This window comes from Schistocerca cancellata, chromosome 5 (genome assembly GCF_023864275.1).
Source record: "Schistocerca cancellata isolate TAMUIC-IGC-003103 chromosome 5, iqSchCanc2.1, whole genome shotgun sequence".
Taxonomy (NCBI): domain Eukaryota; kingdom Metazoa; phylum Arthropoda; class Insecta; order Orthoptera; family Acrididae; genus Schistocerca; species Schistocerca cancellata.
In genome coordinates this window covers 739,034,921-739,054,599 of record NC_064630.1, presented here as the reverse complement: position 1 = coordinate 739,054,599, position 19,679 = coordinate 739,034,921, and the positions used below count along the sequence as shown (strand labels likewise).

General features: G+C 38.4%; 1 protein-coding gene across 1 annotated transcript in view; it reads left to right on the top strand.

The window, feature by feature from the left end:
* The window catches only part of LOC126187316 (ubiquitin carboxyl-terminal hydrolase isozyme L5), an 80,143-nt gene that overhangs the window by 30,578 nt on the left and 29,886 nt on the right, over positions 1–19,679 (top strand). Inside the window, exons 3-4 of the mRNA XM_049928320.1 lie at positions 17,625–17,730; positions 17,884–18,071. Coding sequence (XP_049784277.1) covers positions 17,625–17,730; positions 17,884–18,071 — 294 coding nt within the window. The remainder of the gene's footprint in view (positions 1–17,624; positions 17,731–17,883; positions 18,072–19,679) is intronic.

Here is a 19,679-nt window from a genome sequence, read left to right as displayed (position 1 = left end):
CCTTGGTTCAACAGGAAGGCTCTATATCAAAGGAAGATACTGAAGCAGTGGAACACATTTTTAGTTCCTTGTCTGGCTAATTTCAGTACAAAACAGAGTGCACAGAAGTTGTGTAAATCGAAACCTTTAAGTCTTTGGACCTTTCACATACATTTTGGAACCATTTAAAATACTTGAAAAATGAGTCTCTTATTCATCTTTCAAAACTAAACTTATTGTGAAATAAGGCTAGGTTTTTTATTTTTATGGGCCTGTTATGTGGTATTGTGATAATAAAACAGGTTTTATGTATGTCAAAAATTTAAATTGTTTTTAAAACCTGTTCAACCTAAAAGTGGAAGCTGTCCTCTTCACGGAATGTACAACTATGTGGTACTAATCAACAGAAAAAAATCAAAATTGTATAGATTGGTATTTTTGAAAAAAAAAATTCCATAAATTTATTAGTAAAGTTCAGAATGCAATAGTAAAAGAACTTTGAAAAAACATTCATCATATTAACTGACCCATAAACAAATATGCCATAGGAAACCAAGAAATCAAGAGTGTAGATAAATTTAGATATCTGGGAGAAATCATAACGTATAACCTCAATGAAAAGCCAACATGGCATAACAGAATAAACAGATTGACTAGAGCACAGTATATCACCGAGAACACCTTCAACAAAAAGAGCCTGTCAATAGCAACAACATTAAAACACTACAAAACAGCCACTCAACCAGGAACAACATGCGCAAGTGAAACCATCTTCTAAATAACTAACACTGCACTAATAGACAAAATACTCAAAATAGAGGGAAGAATCATCAGAACGTGCATCAATAAATCGTACCAGAACAATAGACACTGTAGAGTAGCTACCAATGAAACAGTCTACAAGGAAATAGAGCCGCTAATGAGTACAATCAGGAAGAAATATTTCATTTTTCGCACATCTAATGAGAACACCAGAGAGCAGGATCATTAGGAGAATAATGGAAAAATTGTGGAATAGTAAGTGCAACATTAAGTGGATTACAAAAATCAAGTAAGATATGGATGTGCTACAGATTACATTGGAAGACCTAAGAAAAAAACTGACAAAATCAGGAAACTCACAGACAAACAAACTAGACGGCAAACAAGAATCAAGAAACATACAATAGGAAGGGATATTCCCGATGAAGAAAGAAGAATGAAATCTGAGAGAATGAAGAAGTACTGGGCTGACAGGAAACTGAAAAATTCTTTGTGTGAAGTTGGCTAGAGTGGTCCAGAGAAGGCCATAAAATGTAAAATAATAATAATAATAAAATATTTTTGACAGACAAGTCCAAATGGAGGATTTCTGTGTAATCATAAAGCAATTATCTTTCAAATAAAAACAACCCCCAACAAAATATCTAGAATTGTTACAGTGACACATTATTTTAAAATTTTTTCAAAAATTCTCATCTTCAAAATGGTATGTGCAATGTCATCTTTGGAGGGCTGTATCTCCGAGATGAAATTTTTTTGGAAGAAACAAAAAAATACGTCTTCCTTACCTAGTCCTTCATTTTAACATATGCTAAATTCAATAACATCCAAGACTGTGAAGGTAAGATTTTTTCGTAGCCCGCCTGAATTGATACAGACTAATAGCATCACAGGTAAGGGCTGGGCTGAGAGCAGTGGAACTGCTGCCGTAGAACTCTTGGAACAAAACATGAAGTGCTGCATGGAATGACAACATATTAAACAAACTGACCGAAAATGATCGGGATTGCCTCTCACAACTCTTCAACTCCATATTTGGACACTGTTTACGAACAACCTCACATTAACACTGTGAAAAACATTGTCTGACGTGAAACTAAAGATGTGGCATATGCATTTCCAGCTGGACGTGAATGACACTGAAAATGCACATTTAACCATTCTACTAATAATTTATAGTCCTATGTTATTTGGACAAGTCGGAGAAAAAAATTAACACAAACAAAAAAATTGCCGCATGTGCACTGGAAAGAAAATGAGCACTCAAACTGTTGATGATACAGGTCCCAATTCTCTTTCTGACCATCAAACACGCAAAGAGTCAGAGCAGATGTGGGAGCAGCCTGCCAAGACATGGCTATTGTAACCAAAACCCAAAATGAGCTGAGTTACACCTGTGGCAAGTTTCTGTATTTGCTACTCCTGTAAACACGTGAGAAACAGCCTCTTCACCTTTGAAGTGTCCTTGTGCTGATGCGTTATCAAACACCTTTTGAAGAATAAATGTTTATTAACAAAACGAAATTCAGTTATAATGCTCTTGGACGAATATCCCCATGACTGTATACAACAGAAATCTCTCCTGATAAGATGTGTGTGCTGTGCCTACAGGACAAACCCAAGTTGTGGTAGGCTGTGGCATGAAGACTTGAATGTATGGAAGAATTGACTACCGAGCAGATAAAACACACACTATAGAAATGATTGAGCACAAATTTCAGATGCCCTTTAAGACAGTTCGCAGATGATGTGGTTGTATGCAACAAAGCAGCATCGCCAGGAGACAGTATTGATTTGCAGAATGACGTGCAGAGGATTGGTGAATGGTGTGGGCTCTGGAAGTTGACCCTGAATGTAAATATATGTAACATATTGCACATATTAGGAAAGGAAAGCCAATATTCTGCACTATTGACGAGACACTTCTGGAAACGGTGTATACCGTAAAGTATCTAGGAGTAACTATCTAGAGTGACCATAAATGGAATGATCACATAATACAAATAGCAGATGCCAGACTGAGATTCATAGGAAGAATTGTTGGGAAGTATAACAACTCATCCATGAAGGAACTGCCTTATAAGTTTGACTTAGTCTAGAGTATTGTTCACCAATATGTAATGCTCACAGAGAGGATTACTATTGAAAATTTGAGAAAACTTTCCAGGAATAGTTGGACAAAGTATTACTACTTTGAATGAGGACCACAACAAGAAAATTAAAACTAATATAGAGGCTTACCAGCAATCATTTAACCCATGTGCCATTTGCGAGTGGAGCAGGTTATGGGGGTCAGTTATTGGTATCAGAAATACACTGCGCCACACACCATTGGGTGGCTTGCAGGGTATGATGTAGATTCAGAGCTGGCCCAAAGGAGCCAGAGGCAACAGGTGGCAGTACTTGTAACAAATGGTGCTCAGGAGTCCCAAAATGACAGAGGTGATGCATCACAAGAGAAAGGAGATGCTGAATGGGGACAGCATAATGAGCAGTGAAATGATCTCACATGTGAATGTAGAAAGAGGGAGGAAGGTTGACTCAAAGATTAAGGAACAGGAGGAGGAAATATGCTGAAGCATTAGACTAGGCAAGGAGAAGAGCTCGTTTGCAAGAGTTCTCGGGGATGGTGGAGGCCACAAAAAACCATTCCGGCCAGTTGAGAAAGGCAGACCATGACTCCAGAGTGACATTGAAACCTGAATCAGACCATGACTCCAGAGTGACATTGAAACCTGAATCGTTAGATGTTGCAACGTTGGTATGTGAAAAGGACCAACAGCCGAGCGGGTTAGTTGCTGTTGTGGAAGAATGGTGGTGAGCTGCATGGCGTAAGGGTCACACTTGTCTCCTTTTCCAGCGGGAATGATGAAGAATTGGCTGTCAGTTGCTCAACCAGTACCCTGGCTGTCAGTTGCTCAACCAGTACCCTGGCTGTCAGTTCCTCAACCAGTACCCTGGCCAAGAGCATATCAACACATTTTTGACTTGCCCTCTGTTGAGTCCTCATCTGCTGCAGAACAGCTGCCAAAGATGGTTTTTCCATGGTGACTGTAAGAAGGAAAAGCACACTGTTTACCACTCAAAGCACAGAGGACCAAGATCCACATTGCAGAGAAAAGTACAGTCCAGGCACCAATACACAAAAGTTCACAGTTCCAAAACTTGCTACAGTCAGAGTGAGAGATCACATGTAAAGTTCAAAGTTCCAAAAGCAGTGCACACATTGCAAATGAATACTAAACAGTTAACTCATTTATGGAGCCAAACACAATCTCTCTTGTCTACATACATACATACATATTCCACAAGGCCATATGGTTTGTGGTGGTGAGTACCCCTGTACCACTACTAGTCATTTCCTTTCTTGTGCCACTTGCAAATAGAGCGAGAAAAAAATTCTTGCTGTATGCCTCTATAAGGGGCCTAATTGCTTGTATCTTATCTTCGTGATCCTTACACAAAATGTGTGTTGATGGCAGTATAATCATTCTACATTCAGTTTCACATGCCGGTACTCAATATTTTCTCATTAGTGCTCCTCGAAGAGAACGTCACCTTCCCCTTCAGGGATACACACTTAGGTTCCTGAAGCATCTCCATAATACTTGTATGTTGCTCAAACCTACTGGTAAAAAAATAACAACAGGAAAGTGACAGCCAACTCAGCCTTGCAGATCTGTAGCAGAACAGAGCAAAGTACAAAGAGTGTAGTGTATCCAGATTATGGGTGTGGCCCAATTTTACGATAGTAAATAGCCCAAGAAAAGCTGATGATTCCACAGATAGTCTGACAATATAAATTTATTGCATTACCACCAAAAAGTAAAGTTTGACATAAGACAGTAATAATAGAAATGATCGTCCTTGACCAAAGGTGAGTATGATTTAAAATCCAAAGAAATGTCAGTTCAATAATCACTGTACCACAACTACACAGTAGCACTGAGTTTCCAGGAAGAAGGCTGGTAGCTGCTACGCAGTATAATAGAGTGGTGCTGTGAAGTGCAGACTCAGTTGAAGCTCAAATAGATGGGATGCCTTAGGTGTCCAGTGTAAGTGGCATAGAGCAGAGCTGCAACTGCAGCTGCCTACTGAAGGTTGCACGATGGCTTAAGTACACTACTGGTGAAGGGAAATATCCATGGGCTCTTGACGACTACATGACCTCGGAGCCCACTTGATAGCACTGCCCTCATAATTGTGTGCACTGCCTATGAACGGTGATGGATGTTTCCGATGGCACCTGCTAGCATTAAGCCTGTAGAAAGAATGTTTGTAATCGGCACAGAATCCAAACCTTCTATGTATGAGCGAGATGCCCCCGAAGGAGGAACATCTGCGGGCCAAGGGGTGACACTCCACCGGGCATAGGCATTGTGCTGGCACCAGGAGTGATGGACAATGTAGGAGTCAAGCTCTGCACACACTAACATTCCCTTTCTTGCAATTATTACCAAGATCAATTAATGATAGTTCTTCCAAGTCAATACTAAATTTTAATGCTGTGTTAGACACCCACTGAACCAGAATGACCAGTTTTTAGTTACTTTGGTGCTTTTTGTGTTAGGTTGTTTATTAATGGCTGACACGCTCCATGAGAGAGAAGGCCTAACTATTGAATAGAGTAATGTAGTTTAAAATCTTGACAACTGCTTGTCCTGTGAGCTAATAGTTGTCAACCTCTGCCCTTTCTTTTATTCTGTTAGGTTGTAGTTGTAGACAAGCTTCACTGTTGTAGAAATATGTATAAGAAGTTGTTGACTTTTACACTTACACTGTCTACTTGATGAATCTCAATCCAGTGTTTTTCCCATAATTTTTCTTTTTATTGCCCATGATCCTGTGAAATAGTACTTTTTTCCAAATTGTAAACCTAACCGATCAGCATATTTTATTAATGTTTGACCACCATGGGACAATATACCATTGATTATTGCATTTACATCTAATAATTGAGTGTAGTTGTTCACAATCAGATTCCCAGTAGCAGTTCCACTGTGTTCTTCAATCCTTATTGAGAACTTGACTATGCCAAATAATAAAATGATGGCAGTCAAGAACTTCAGTTGATCGTGATCCATATTATCCAACAGAAAATAAACTTTAAAATCTCTAAAATAATAATCCTACACTTGAGTCCTCATAACATTATTAAAGCTCTTTCTAGCTGTTTTATAGGACTCGAGATATTTCATGCTGGTAGCCTGTTGTAAATACATACTAACTTGTATGTTTCCTAATCCACTGTTGCATCAGTAACTATTGTCCTATACATGTAGCCACTCCCCTCTGCTTCTTTTAAGTTCTAGAGTAGCGTTTTACCAAGACACACAAAAAAGTATTGTATTCTTGTGAGTCATGTAGTGATCAGTGACTAACTTATGTGCAACAAACATATCCCACTAGCATCATCACTGTTCTTGCATACGAAAATTCAATAACTTAAATCATAGTGGATTTTTAAAAGATTGTGAGCTGCACCTGTAATTGAATGTCTGTTCATGCAGACACTGTGTTGCTGTATTGCATTATAAGACTTTCACATGAATTTCAGATCTACGTATTGCTTAGCTTTACCTCATGGAAGCCATTGTATAACCAAAAGATAGTGTCACAGTATTACTTCAGAACAAAGTAATGTATTTATACTATTTTATAAGACTTTTCTTCAGTAAACTATAAGAATTATATTTATTGCTTGTTACCATGATAGGTTGTTACGATCTGTTATTGACAAACAAGTGCTCTGTATGGACATACATCATCATCTTCTTTTTCATCAGATTTACAAGTTGGGTAATCCCAGTAGATAAATAAAAATAAGTACTATGGTTCCAGTTATGGTACCAAAGAAGCTTGGGTGTTATATTGTTACATAAACTCTATGCTCATACACCCCGAGTCTCAATTTTTTTAATCCTAGTTAATATATAAATTGTTTCTCTCTGTGTACAAGGTTACAATTCCAATATATAACCAGTCAATTTCAACATAATATAGCTGTCATTTTTATTACCCTTTTTTGTTAAATATATCGAACAATTATAAAATATTTTTATTGTTCCATGTAAAACTAATACACACATTTCAGTGTGAAAGAGAAATGTTTCTAGGACCATAGATTCACTTGATTCTGATGATGAACCATACTTCTAATCTGCGAAGTGCTGTAAGAGAAGTATAATGTGAAAATGGTGTCGTGAATTTGTGTTTCATCCAGGAGAACTTAAAGTTGGTTGGTGACAAGTGATAAAGCAGAACACAGAAATCATAGTTACCACATTATATTTTTATAGACTGAAATTTGAAATAGTAGTTTTTCATACATTGTTCATTAAACAGCATATACCCAACGAATATCTAGAGGAGAGGCAGGAGCCCTTATCCACGTAATGTCACATTACTAATGCAGTGGAATTTATGACAAGCTTACTGTGGTATTATATGTGCTGGATGATTGCATGATGAGTGCAGTTTAAAGACAAAAAGAAAAAAGGGGTATTTTGTGGATAGAGTAGGCTTTCTAAAAACTTAATTAATCCTTTGTTTCTCATAGATGTTCCTTTCAACTCTCTACTTTCCTTACAAACTGTATTTTCTGTTTCCCTGTTTTTGTTTGTTATGTAACATTGGCACCTTACATCAGTGATTGATTTTATGTTTGTACACTTAACACCACAAAAAGTGGTGGTGGATAATCACAGGCAGAATCAAAGTCTGCTGCAGTGCTGACACAAATGAAATAAAACATGCAGTTAAACCAGTTTACTTTGAGAACACACAGAAGAGGAGTTATTACTTGAAATTTTATGCAAACGTAATCTTGTCTCTATTGTAGAAGTATACAAAATCTTTTCCGGAAAATGTAAGATGCATTGAGAAATATTGGCTGGATGATAACTGTAGCCGAATGGGGTAAACCTGTAGGCTTCTTACATAAAGGGGCAGAGGTGTGTGAATAGAATTTTTTGTTCTTTGCCACATAATATGCATACTGTATAGAAGACAGTTCTCTTTTCTGATGACTTACAGTTAATTTTCCACAGTAGATATTTTTAGGCTGTAAATAAACTTGTGCGCCCTAAAACACTAATAATCATCATTATGTAAATAAACTAGACTAACTTGTAGTGAAAAGTCAGCAGCATTTGCTGTTAACCCAGCCATTAGGATATTCTAACTGCTGCAATAATAATAATAATAATATCCATCATATTGTAGCATAAGGACAAAGATTATCACAAACGGATTATTCAGTCTACACAACTGTAGCAGCATAAACACAGTGAGATTTTCTAATGATTATTCAATTCTGGGAAGGGAAACATACATCTGACATCCCACAGTATTTGATGCACTTTAATACAATGAAAATGACATATCAGTGTTGCCACAAGTTCTGGAAATAAGGGGATTTCAAAAGTATCTGGAAAAGTCAGGGAAATATGGAAAAAGAAACACAGGAAAACTTTGTATTTGGCTCTTTGGATGAAATATTGGGTGTTATAGATAAAAGTAGCCTGTGTAAGTATAAAGGAAAAAGGTGTGAAATTACAGAATTTATTTACAATGAAAAATAAATGATAAGTACATTAATAGATGATATTGAAAGTGAGCCGGGCAGGAAAAAAATCAAATGTTGTTAGATCCGGCAAATGTTGTGGTCATAAATGTTTGCTGACAGTTTGTTCCTCAGTGCAGACATTATAGATTCGTTCCAGGGATACCGTAGATGTGTGGCATGCTGAGCCATCTTGCTGGAAGAAACAGTATTGTCCTCCATATTCATTGAGTTTGAGCAGAAAATGTATCAAAAATTTCTATATATGCGTCGGTGTTGAGGGTAGGTTATGCATGCTGCTATTAAAGTGCACCAAACACTGATTTTTTTCATCATGGAGTGGTTAGTGGCACACAGTGCTAGGGTTCTCTGGTGGCCAGGACATTGTGTTATGTGAATACGTCTGACTGGAAAGATGAAGCAATGCTTCATCACTCATGATGTAATGGAAAGGGTCCAACAAATCATCATTGATGTTACTCACAAGTCATGTGCAGTAGTCCACACATTTCTGACTGTCATCCTCCCATAATTGCTGCACAACCATCACACAATATGGCTTCAGATTAAGACTTTTCAATATCCAGTGGCAACTCCTCTTAATTAGACACACCCATTGGGCCGTTTCACCTGTAGACTTCTTTGGGCTCTGAATAATTATTTGCTGAATGTTTGCAGTAACTTCTGGTGTACAAACTGAAGGAATTCACTGTTGTTTTCATTTTGCACAGATCAATAGATGGCTAGTTTTTAGACAGACTCTGTATTGCCCCCTTTGCTGCTAGTCATCTATCTGAATACTTGACTCCAAATATTTTGCAAGTTTTCTTAATCGAACCTGCTTTCACATGTGCTTACATTTCAATTCTTTCTGCTGTCAAGAAAGTCATTTTGCAGATCACAAAGCACATCATCTAACTTCACTAATGAAATAAGCTGAAATGCTGACAATTGATTATTGTGTATAATTGTCCATTGTTGTAGCTGTTTAATCTATTTCAGAAGTCAAAACATTGTATTCGCATTCAAATTGGAGGCGGCTACTTTTAACTGCGCCAACTCGTAGTTTGTTTATAAGTCACCAGACATCATAGCAGGCTGGGTGCAGCCAAGTAGCTTCTAGATGTAGTACGCCCCTCCCTACTACATCCTTTATACCGCTCCACCCATCCCCACCAATGCCCTCAGCTTGCTTGCTTGCTGCTAGCTGAACAGCTCCCGATGAGAGGGGCAGGGAGGCGTGAGGAGTGGTTTCTTCTTACCTCAGACTATTCGCACAGGTTATCCATTGGACGGTTGATCACTATGGTCTCAGTTCAACAACATGGCTGTTGGTGATTCAAGACTGCATGGGTCAGAACCGTTGACCAGTTCTGTGGTATATCTGGTGGATCAGACCTGCCAATCTGAGGCACATTGTCTGCCACCAATGTGCAGGCACCATGCGACAGAGCTAATCTCTCTGATCTGCCCACAGGCCAGGTTCATTCCTGTGTGGTGTAAGTCAGTGAATTTTTGTGATTTATTTGCAAACCCAGGAATGTGGTGCATTCTTGTCCCGTCAGAAGCCACAGGCAATGGATTTTAGGGATTGCAAATAAGGTTCACACACCACACACAGGTATCTCCTGCACCCTCGTTGAGCAAAAAAGGACCAGTTTTTTGAGCAGCATTATGCAATCAAGATCTTTATGAAACTGGGGAGAAACAGGACGGAGACGCTCAAAATGCTTCAACGCGCCTACGGTGACACGGCGACGAAATAAAGCCAAACTTTCATGTGGCTCAAGACCTTTCAGGAAGGTCAGGAGCATGTCGACAACGACGGCTCCGGATGCCCATCAACATCATGAATGGACAACTCGGTGCAAAAAGTGCACCAAGTTGTGGACAAGGATTGACGATTAAGTGTTTGGATGATTGCAGAGGAGTGTGGAATACCCTGAACCATAATTCACTGCATTTTAACTGAGGATCTTCACACGAGGAAAGTCTCCACAACAATAGTGCCAAAATTCCTGACAAGTGAGGTAGAGTGCGGTGTTTGCTGAACTGCCACGAATTGCATAAACAAAGTGTCAGAGCAGCGAGTTAAACAAAGTGTCAGAGCAGCGAGTGGCGCACTGAGTCTCCTCACCTGAAAAGCAAGGATGAGCAAATCGTGAATCAAGACAGTGCTCATTGTGTTTTTTGACAGGAAAGGTGTGATTCACAGTGAATTTGTACTATAAGGAAAAACAGTCAACAAAGAGTTTTGTTGTGAAAAGTTACTGACCAAAATGGGTATGACTATGGTGTCCCAGCCACCGTACAACTCTGCCCAGGTGACACTGTACAACTCCGCCCAGGCGATCTTCTTTATTTCCCAAGGATCAAAAGAACCCTGATGCATGGAACACTGGAGGCGGTAAAAGCAACTTTGATGACCACACTGAAGGAGATTCCTGTTGATGACTTCCAGGATACCTTCAGTGATTGGGTGAAGTGTTGACAATGGTGCATCGAAGCAGGGAAGAATGCTTTGAAAAGCTATGAAAAGATTGTAAACTGTTATTAAATAAATGATTGAAAAAAAAGTCATTCTGGGAACTTCTGGGACACACCCTGTATATTAGAGTGTGAGTATGGACAGTGCTAGGAAGTAAGCTTTGGCAGTCACTGGCAGTTTGTGTGATATGTACTTGTATATGAAGGGCTTATTTCAATAGTGGTACAAGTCCATTTTTGTTCATTCTGAGATACAGAGTCCTAAAATTAAATGAGCACTGAAAAATCTGCAGTTAAGATACCAGAAATATTCAAGTATATGTGCTTGGAATATTTCTACTATCTCAACTGCAGATTTAACTTCAGGACTCTGTATCTCAGAATGAACAAAAATGGACTTACTATTGAAATAAGTCCTTCATATATTTCTTGAAAGAAAAATCACACAATACGTGTAAAATAATGGACATAACATAATGTGTAATAGCCTAAATAATGAACATTATACAAGCAACATTTTATTGGTGTTCACTATAATATTGGTTTATACCAATTGTCCCCACCTTTCACACTTTGTTCAAGATGCATACATCTTTCTGAGCTTATTTCTGAAATTATTGATGGTATTCTAAATCTGCCTACGCAGCTACAAGAAATTATGTATTTTTCATTATATTGAAATAAAATAACAGTAGTGGTCTTAAATGAAAATGTGGTTTGCTTTTTATGGCAAAAAAACAGAGTTATCGAAGATGATGTTGATACTTACAATAAGTAATGTCCGATTTTCCCTCACATCGGGGAACACCATGTGTTGGCATGGTTTTCCAGGTATTTCCGCATTTTGCTCTGTTGTTTCTTGTACTGTGTTCCAAAAACAGATTTAAAATACTACCAGTTATTATAAAGCAGATTGACATTAAAAAGAGAATGGTTCTGGACTATTGCAATGCTAGAGTTCAGTATGGTGAGGCTTTAAAGCAGAAGCAGTGTGAAGATGAAGCAACCGAGAGAGTGTGGCCCATCATTCAACTGAAGGCCAAAAAGTTGTGGATACCGGCCAAGACAGCCACATAACTGAGTGGAATTGATGCAGAGATAGTGCCCCATAAAGGAGTTTTCACTGGTTTTTATTGATTGTTTTTAACCGTTTGTCTGACTTTTTTGTTCGGCAAAATGGTGAATATTAATGTGCAGAGTTGTTGTGGTCTCCAGTCCTGAGACTGGTTTGATGCAGCTCTCCATGCTACCCTATCCTGTGCAAGTTTCTTCACCTCCCAGTACCTACTGCAACGTACATCCTTCTGAATCTGCTTAGTGTATTCATCTCTTGGTCTCCCTCTACGATTTTTACCCTCCACGCTGCCCTCCAATGCTAAATTTGTGATCCCTTGATGCCTCAGAACATGTCCTACCAACCGATCCCTTCTGCTAGTCAAGTTGTGACACAAACTACTCTTCTCCCCAATTCTATTCAATATCTCCTCATTAGTTATGTGATCTACCCATCTAATCTTCAGCATTCTTCTGTAGCACCACATTTCGAAAGCTTCTATTCTCTTCCTGTCCAAACTATTTATTGTCCATGTTTCACTTCCATACATGGCTACACTCCATACAAATACTTTCAGAAATGACTTCCTGACACTTAAATCTGTACTCAATGTTAACAAATTTCTCTTCTTCAGAAACGCTTTCCTTGCCATTGCCAGTCTGGATTTGATATCCTCTCTACTTCGACCATCATCAGTTATTTTTCTCCCCAAATAGCAAAACTCCTTTACTACTTTAAGTGTGTCATTTCCTAATCTAATTCCCTCGACTTAATTCGACTACATTCCATTATGCTCATTTTGCTTTTGTTGATGTTCATCTTATACCCTCCTTTCAAGATATTATCCATTCCGTTAAACTGCTCTTCCAAGTCCTTTGCTGTGTCTGACAGAATTACGATGTCATCGGCGAACATCAAGGTTTTTATTTCTTCTCCATGGATTTTAATACCTCCTCCAAATTTTTCTTTTGTTTCCTTCACTGCTTGCTCAATATACAGATTGAATAATATCGGGGAGAGGCTACAACTCTGTCTCACTCCCTTCCCAACCATTGCTTCCCATTCATGCCCCTCGACTCATATAATTGCCATCTGGTTTCTGTACAAATTGTAAATATCCTTTCGCTCCCTGTATTTTACCCCTGCCACCTTTAGAATTTGAAAGAGAGTATTCCAGTCAACATTGTCAAAGGCTTTCTCTAAGTCTACAAATGCTAGAAATGTAGGTTTGCCTTTCCTTAATCTTTCTTCTAAGATAAGTTGTAGGGTCAGTATTGCCTCACGTGTTCCAATATTTCTACGGAATCCAAACTGATCTTCCCTGATGTCGGCTTCTACCAGTTTTTCCATTCGTCTGTAAGGAATTCGTGTTAGTATTTTGCAGCTGTGGCTTATTAAACTGATTGTTAGGTAATTTCCACATCTGTCAACACCTGCTTTCTTTGGGATTGGAATTATTATATTGTTCTTGAAGTCTGAGGGTATTTCTCCTGTCTCATACATCTCCCTCACTAGATAGTAGTTTTTTGTCAGGACTGGCTCTCCCAAGGCCGTCAGTAGTTCTAATGGAATGTTGTCTACTCCCGGGGCCTTGTTTCGGCTCAGGTCTTTCAGTGCTCTATCAAACTCTTCACGCAGTATCGTATCTCCCATTTCATCTTCATCTACATTCTCTTCCATTTCTATAATATTGTTCTCAAGTACATCACCCTTGTATAGATCCTCTATATACTCCTTGCATCTTTCTACTTTCCCTACTTTGGTTAGAACTGGGTTTTCTATCTGAGCTCTTGATATTCATACAAGTGGTTCTCTTTTCTCCAAAGGTGTCTTCAGTTTTCCTGTAGGCAGTATCTATCTTACCCCTAGTGAGATAAGCCTCTACATCCTTACATTTGTCCTCTAGCCATCCCTGCTTAGCCATTTTGCACTTCCTGTCGATCTCATTTTTGAGACGTTTGTATTCCTTTTTGCCTACTTCATTTCCTGCATTTTTATATTTTCTCCTGTCATCAATTAAATTCAATATTTCTTCTGTTACCCAAGGATTTCTACTAACCCTCGTCTTTTTACCTCTTGATCCTCTGCTGCCTTCACTATTTCATCCCTCAGAGCTACCCATTCTTCTTCTACTGTACTTCTTTCCCCCACTGCTGTCAATTGTTCCCTTATGCTCTCCCTGAAACTCTGTACAATCTCTGGTTTAGTCAGTTTATCCTGGTCCCATCTCCTTAAATTCCCACCTTTTTGCGGTTTCTTCAGTTTTAATCTGCAGTTCATAACCAATAGATTGTGGTCAGAGTCCACATCTGCCACTGGAAAGTCTTACAATTTAAAACCTGGTTCCTAAATCTCTGTCTTACCATTATATAATCTATCTGAAACCTGTCAGTATCTCCAGGCTTCTTCCATGTATACAACCTTCTTTTATGTTTCTTGAACCAAGTGTTAGCAATGATTAAGTTGTGCTCTGTGCAAAATTCTACCAGGTGGCTTCCTCTTTCATTTCTTAGCACCAATCCATATTCACCTACTATGTTTCCTTCTCTCCCTTTTCCTACTACCAAATTCCAGTCACCCATGACTATTCAATTTTCGTCTCCCTTCACTATCTGAATAATTTCTTTTAACTTATCATACATTTCTTCAATTTCTTCATCATCTGCAGAGCTAGTTGGCATGTAAACTTGTACTACTGCAGTTGGCATGGGCTTCGTGTCTATCTTGACCACAATAATGCGTTCACTATGCAGTTTGTAGTAGCTTACCCGCACGACTATTTTTTATTCATTATTAAACCTACTCCTGCATTACCTCTATTTGATTTTGTATTTATAACCTTGTATTCACCTGACCAAAAGTCCTGTTCCTCCCACCACCGAACTTCACTAATTCCCACTATATCTAACTTTAACCTATCCATTTCCCTTTTTAAATTTTCTAACCTACCTGCTCGATTAAGGGATCTGACTTTCCACGCTCCGATCTGTAGAACGCCAGTTTTCTTTCTCCTGATAACAATGTCCTCTTGAGTAGTCCCCGTCCCCCATCATCATTTAACCATACAGTAAAGCTGCATGCCCTCGGGAAAAATTACGGCTGTAGTTTCCCCTTGCTTTCAGCCGTTCGCAGTACCAGCACATCAAGGCCGTTTTGGTTAGTGTTACAAGGCCAGATCAGTCAATCATCCAGACTGTTGCCCCTGCAACTACTGAAAAGGCTGCTGCCCCTCTTCAGGGACCATACGTTTGTCTGGCATCTCAACAGATACCCCTCCGTTGTGGTTGCACCTACGATACGGCCATCTGTATCGCTGAGGTACGCAAGCCTCCCCACCAATGGCAAGGTCGATGGTTCATTGGGGGGGGGGGGTATGGGCAGAGAAATTGTCATTATATTTTACCTGAGTTTTGTTGTTCTTATTTTCGAAACTTTACTGATTTGTTATGTGTTTCTTACCCAGTCTGAGAACTCGCTTAGAAACTTCGTAAATCCTACATGGGAGAATGTGCGAAAACTTGCTGTTAATTTGAAGTTAGTTACTTCGCTGATAACCCCAGAACTAAAAATGGCTTTACATGTTTACTTGTCCCTTCAGATCATAAATCCTGTGCAGGAATCATTAACTTGTCGGTCAGTCAAAATTAGAGTTAAAAACATGTTCAAAAAGGCAGAAGTCCGTACATGTTTTTGTCAGCGTACCTGCTTACTTACCCTACAGATTTCAAAATTTCCACTGGATACTTATTACTCAGCTTTTATACTCTACTCCTCACAGGATGCAGAAGATCATTGGAGCAGAATACTAAGTAGTGAAGAAACCATATGTTGTACCCTTTTGAAGACCAAAAAATTTATTAGTAAACAGTGCTCTGTTCATACTGTTAATTTCTTGTGTTCTATGGATTAAACAAAAAGTAATAGCAGTGGGATTTGATTAAACCCTATTTTCATGCAGTTGCTTAGTAATCTGTCAACTATGTCACTGAATTATGAATTCGCAAAGCTAAGTGCCACACTTTTCACGTATTACTCTGCCCTTGAATCTGCCTGAAAACTGCAAATGTCTTTTCCATGACTGTAATGCAAGGAATGATACAGAGCAGATTTTATTTTGTGTGTGTAGAGTTGATTGTCAGTTAGGCTTAACTCCCTCAATTGCACTCATAAGTGTCGTTCACTTTCATGATAATTACCGTACATTCCGTAATGTGACTGGTTATTGTGTAATATGGTGTAAAATTTAAATTTCGTCCACCACCGCTTTTTGTGCTTTCGAGAATTCCTATTTTATTTTGAATTATTTGGCATATTATTTCCCACCTTCATTTGGTTTTATATTTAATCTTGCACCTCAGGGAAAGTAATCCTGTTTTCATATGTTTGATACTCTGTGATTTGATGGTAAAGGACATAAGTTTCACAGCTTTCGATTGCAAAAAATAAAGCATCAAATTCCATGTTAAAAAAAAAAAAAAAAAAAAAAAAAAAGGGTTGCATATATTTTTGAATGTGCTCTGAAATCTCAAACCTAATGTGATTGTGAAGTGCTTGTTATGTTTTGGCAGAAGACTACATTTTGCTTCTTCTGGTAGTAAGCACATGAGTAAGATAGCAGTTGCATACTCATTTCTGCCCGATTTTATTCAACTCACTCACCCATAGACTATATCCTTTGTGTGATTGATTTCTCTTACATATACTCAAAAGTTACTTAATGGAGAGTATAAATTTGTCATCTGCATATATGAAAGAACAAAGAAAACACACACACACACACACACACACACACACACACACACACACACACACACACACACATTATGACCATTGCCCACCACAAGAGTGAATGGCACCTGCTGGCACAGCAAACATGGCATACTAAAGAAAGTGTATATAAGCAGATAAGGGATTAATGGGAAATCATTCTAACAATGATATTGGCCATATATGGGGAAATCCACTAGCATATGCGACTTTGACAAAAGAGAGATTATTGTCAATCAGCTGTTTGCATGGTACTATTGTGAGCATATATGGAAAGTGGTGGAAGAGGGTAGGTGACGAGGGATTGGACATTCATGCCTCATCACTAAAGTTGCTGGTGGAAGACTTGACCACTCTGTAAAATGGGATAAACTGCAATCTGTTTCAGATCTGATGACAGTGCAGTGCTGGTCAGTCACACCACTGTTTTTTGGAACACACTGTTCAGTGCACATTTTTGAAGATGGGATTTGTAGCAGACAGCCCCTACATGTTCCCTTGTTGATCATACAATATCATTCAAGATTGCAGTGGGCATGAGGTCATAAGTATTGGAGTGTGGGTCAATGAAAACGTCTCTTCTGTTCAAATAAGTCACTTTCCAACACCAGGTTAACAGTCGTGTGCAGGTATGCCATCATCCAGACGAAACGGCTATATCAAAATATACACTGTCTAGACCAGTGGGGCAGTTTAGCTTTCCATATATTGCCTTATGCTACATGAAGATAGCAAAATTGGGGAAAATCTTTGTCCTAAGCTGTATGTTTTTTTATGGTTATATCTTCATGAAAAAACGAAGAAGAAATTATTAATAAACACAGTATACATGGAAAAAATGAAAAAGCACTTGGCTGCTCACCATATAAGAACAATTAAACCTTTTAGTTGGTCTGGTGTCATGTTGAAGTTTAAACATTAAGATGCGTGAAGTACTGTATACATGCTTACGTATGCTCTCATGCCTTACACTCAGTTTCTGGTGTGACTAATCTATTATTTTGTTTTCAGGCCCATTCATGGTTTAATCTTCTTGTTTAAATGGGTACAAGATGATGAGCCTTCAGGCTCTGTTGTGCAGGACAGTAGGCTGGATAAAATATTTTTTGCCCGTCAGGTTTGTTGAATTATAACATATTGAATTAAGACCATAAGATAGAATATAACTTGGAAAGACAAGAACTTGTCATTGAAAAATTGTAACATTCTCAATCACCTCTCTCAAGAGGCACTCCTTGTAATTACAGTCAGCACTATTTTGTGATTTCAGGTTATCAACAATGCCTGTGCCACACAGGCAATCCTGAGTATTCTTTTCAACTGCATACATGCTGATATTAGTTTAGGCAGTACTTTAACAGAATTCAGAGATTTCTGTCAGTCGTTTGATGCAAATATGAAAGGTTTAGCTTTAACGAATTCACAGACGATCCGAACAGTACACAACTCATTTGCACGGTAAGTAGCGTGCAACTGAATATTTATATTATTTGGAGACCTACTTTTATAATATTTGGAATACAATGCTGTCAGCAGTAAGGAGACAGAGGAAGGTAGCAATGATCTCAGTACCCCCAGTATAGTCTGGTGAAATTTAAGTCTTTTAAACATTTTTTTTTCTTTCATTGACAAATAATGAAGGAAAAATAATGTTCACTGTGTTAGTCATAAATAGTATTTCTGGTTCATTCCAGAGACACGGTATTGAAGGATGTCATTTAGAAAATTATATATATATATATATATATATATATAATATGTGTGTGTGTGCGCGAGTGTATACCTGTCCTTTTTTCCCCCTAAGGTAAGTCTTTCTGCTCCCGGGATTGGAATGACTCCTTACCCTCTCCCTTAAAACCCATATCCTTTTGTCTTTCCTTCTCCTTCCCTCTTTCCTGACGAGGCAACCGTTGGTTGCGAAAGCTAGATTTTTGTGTGTATGTTTGTGTTTGTTTGTGTGTCTATCGACCTGCCAGCGCTTTTGTTTGGTAAGTCTCATCATCTTTCTTTTTAAATATATTTTTCCCACGTGGAATGTTTCCCTCTATATATATATATATATATATATATATATATATATATATATATATATATATATATATATATATATATATATATATAATAGAGGGAAACATTCCACGTGGGAAAAATATATTTAAAAAGAAAGATGATGAGACTTACCAAACAAAAGCGCTGGCAGGTCGATAGACACACAAACATACACACAAAATCTAGCTTTCGCAACCAATGGTTGCCTCGTCAGGAAAGAGGGAAGGAGAGGGAAAGACAAAAGGATTTGGGTTTTAAGGGAGAGGGTAAGGAGTCATTCCAATCCCGGGAGCGGAAAGACTTACCTTAGGGGGAAAAAAGGACAGGTATACACTCGCACACACACACATATCCATCCTCATATACACAGACACAAGCAGACATTTGTAAAGGCAAAGACTCTTTGCCTTTACAAATGTCTGCTTGTGTCTGTGTATATGAGGATGGATATGTGTGTGTGTGCGAGTGTATACCTGTCCTTTTTTCCCCCTAAGGTAAGTCTTTCCGCTCCCGGGATTGGAATGACTCCTTACCCTCTCCCTTAAAACCCAAATCCTTTTGTCTTTCCCTCTCCTTCCCTCTTTCCTGACGAGGCAACCATTGGTTGCGAAAGCTAGATTTTGTGTGTATGTTTGTGTTTGTTTGTGTGTCTATCGACCTGCCAGCGCTTTTGTTTGGTAAGTCTCATCATCTTTCTTTTTAAATATATATATATATATATATATATATATATATATATATAATGGGTGAAAAAATAAAGTAAAATCAGCATCAGTGTATAAAGTTGTGCCTCTGGCATTTTTTTAAATGGATTTTAGCAATGCTGAAGGGGAGGACAGTGGAATTGCTATGGGTTCTTCACAGCCTAATGCAGCTGCAAGCACTTGTTCACTACCACCTTATATATACTCCATATGTACGTTATTATGAGGAGGAAAGTTGCCATTCACCGTGTAGCGGAGATGCTGAGTCGCAACTCAGCATCTCTGTTATATGGTGAGTAGCAACTTTCTTTCT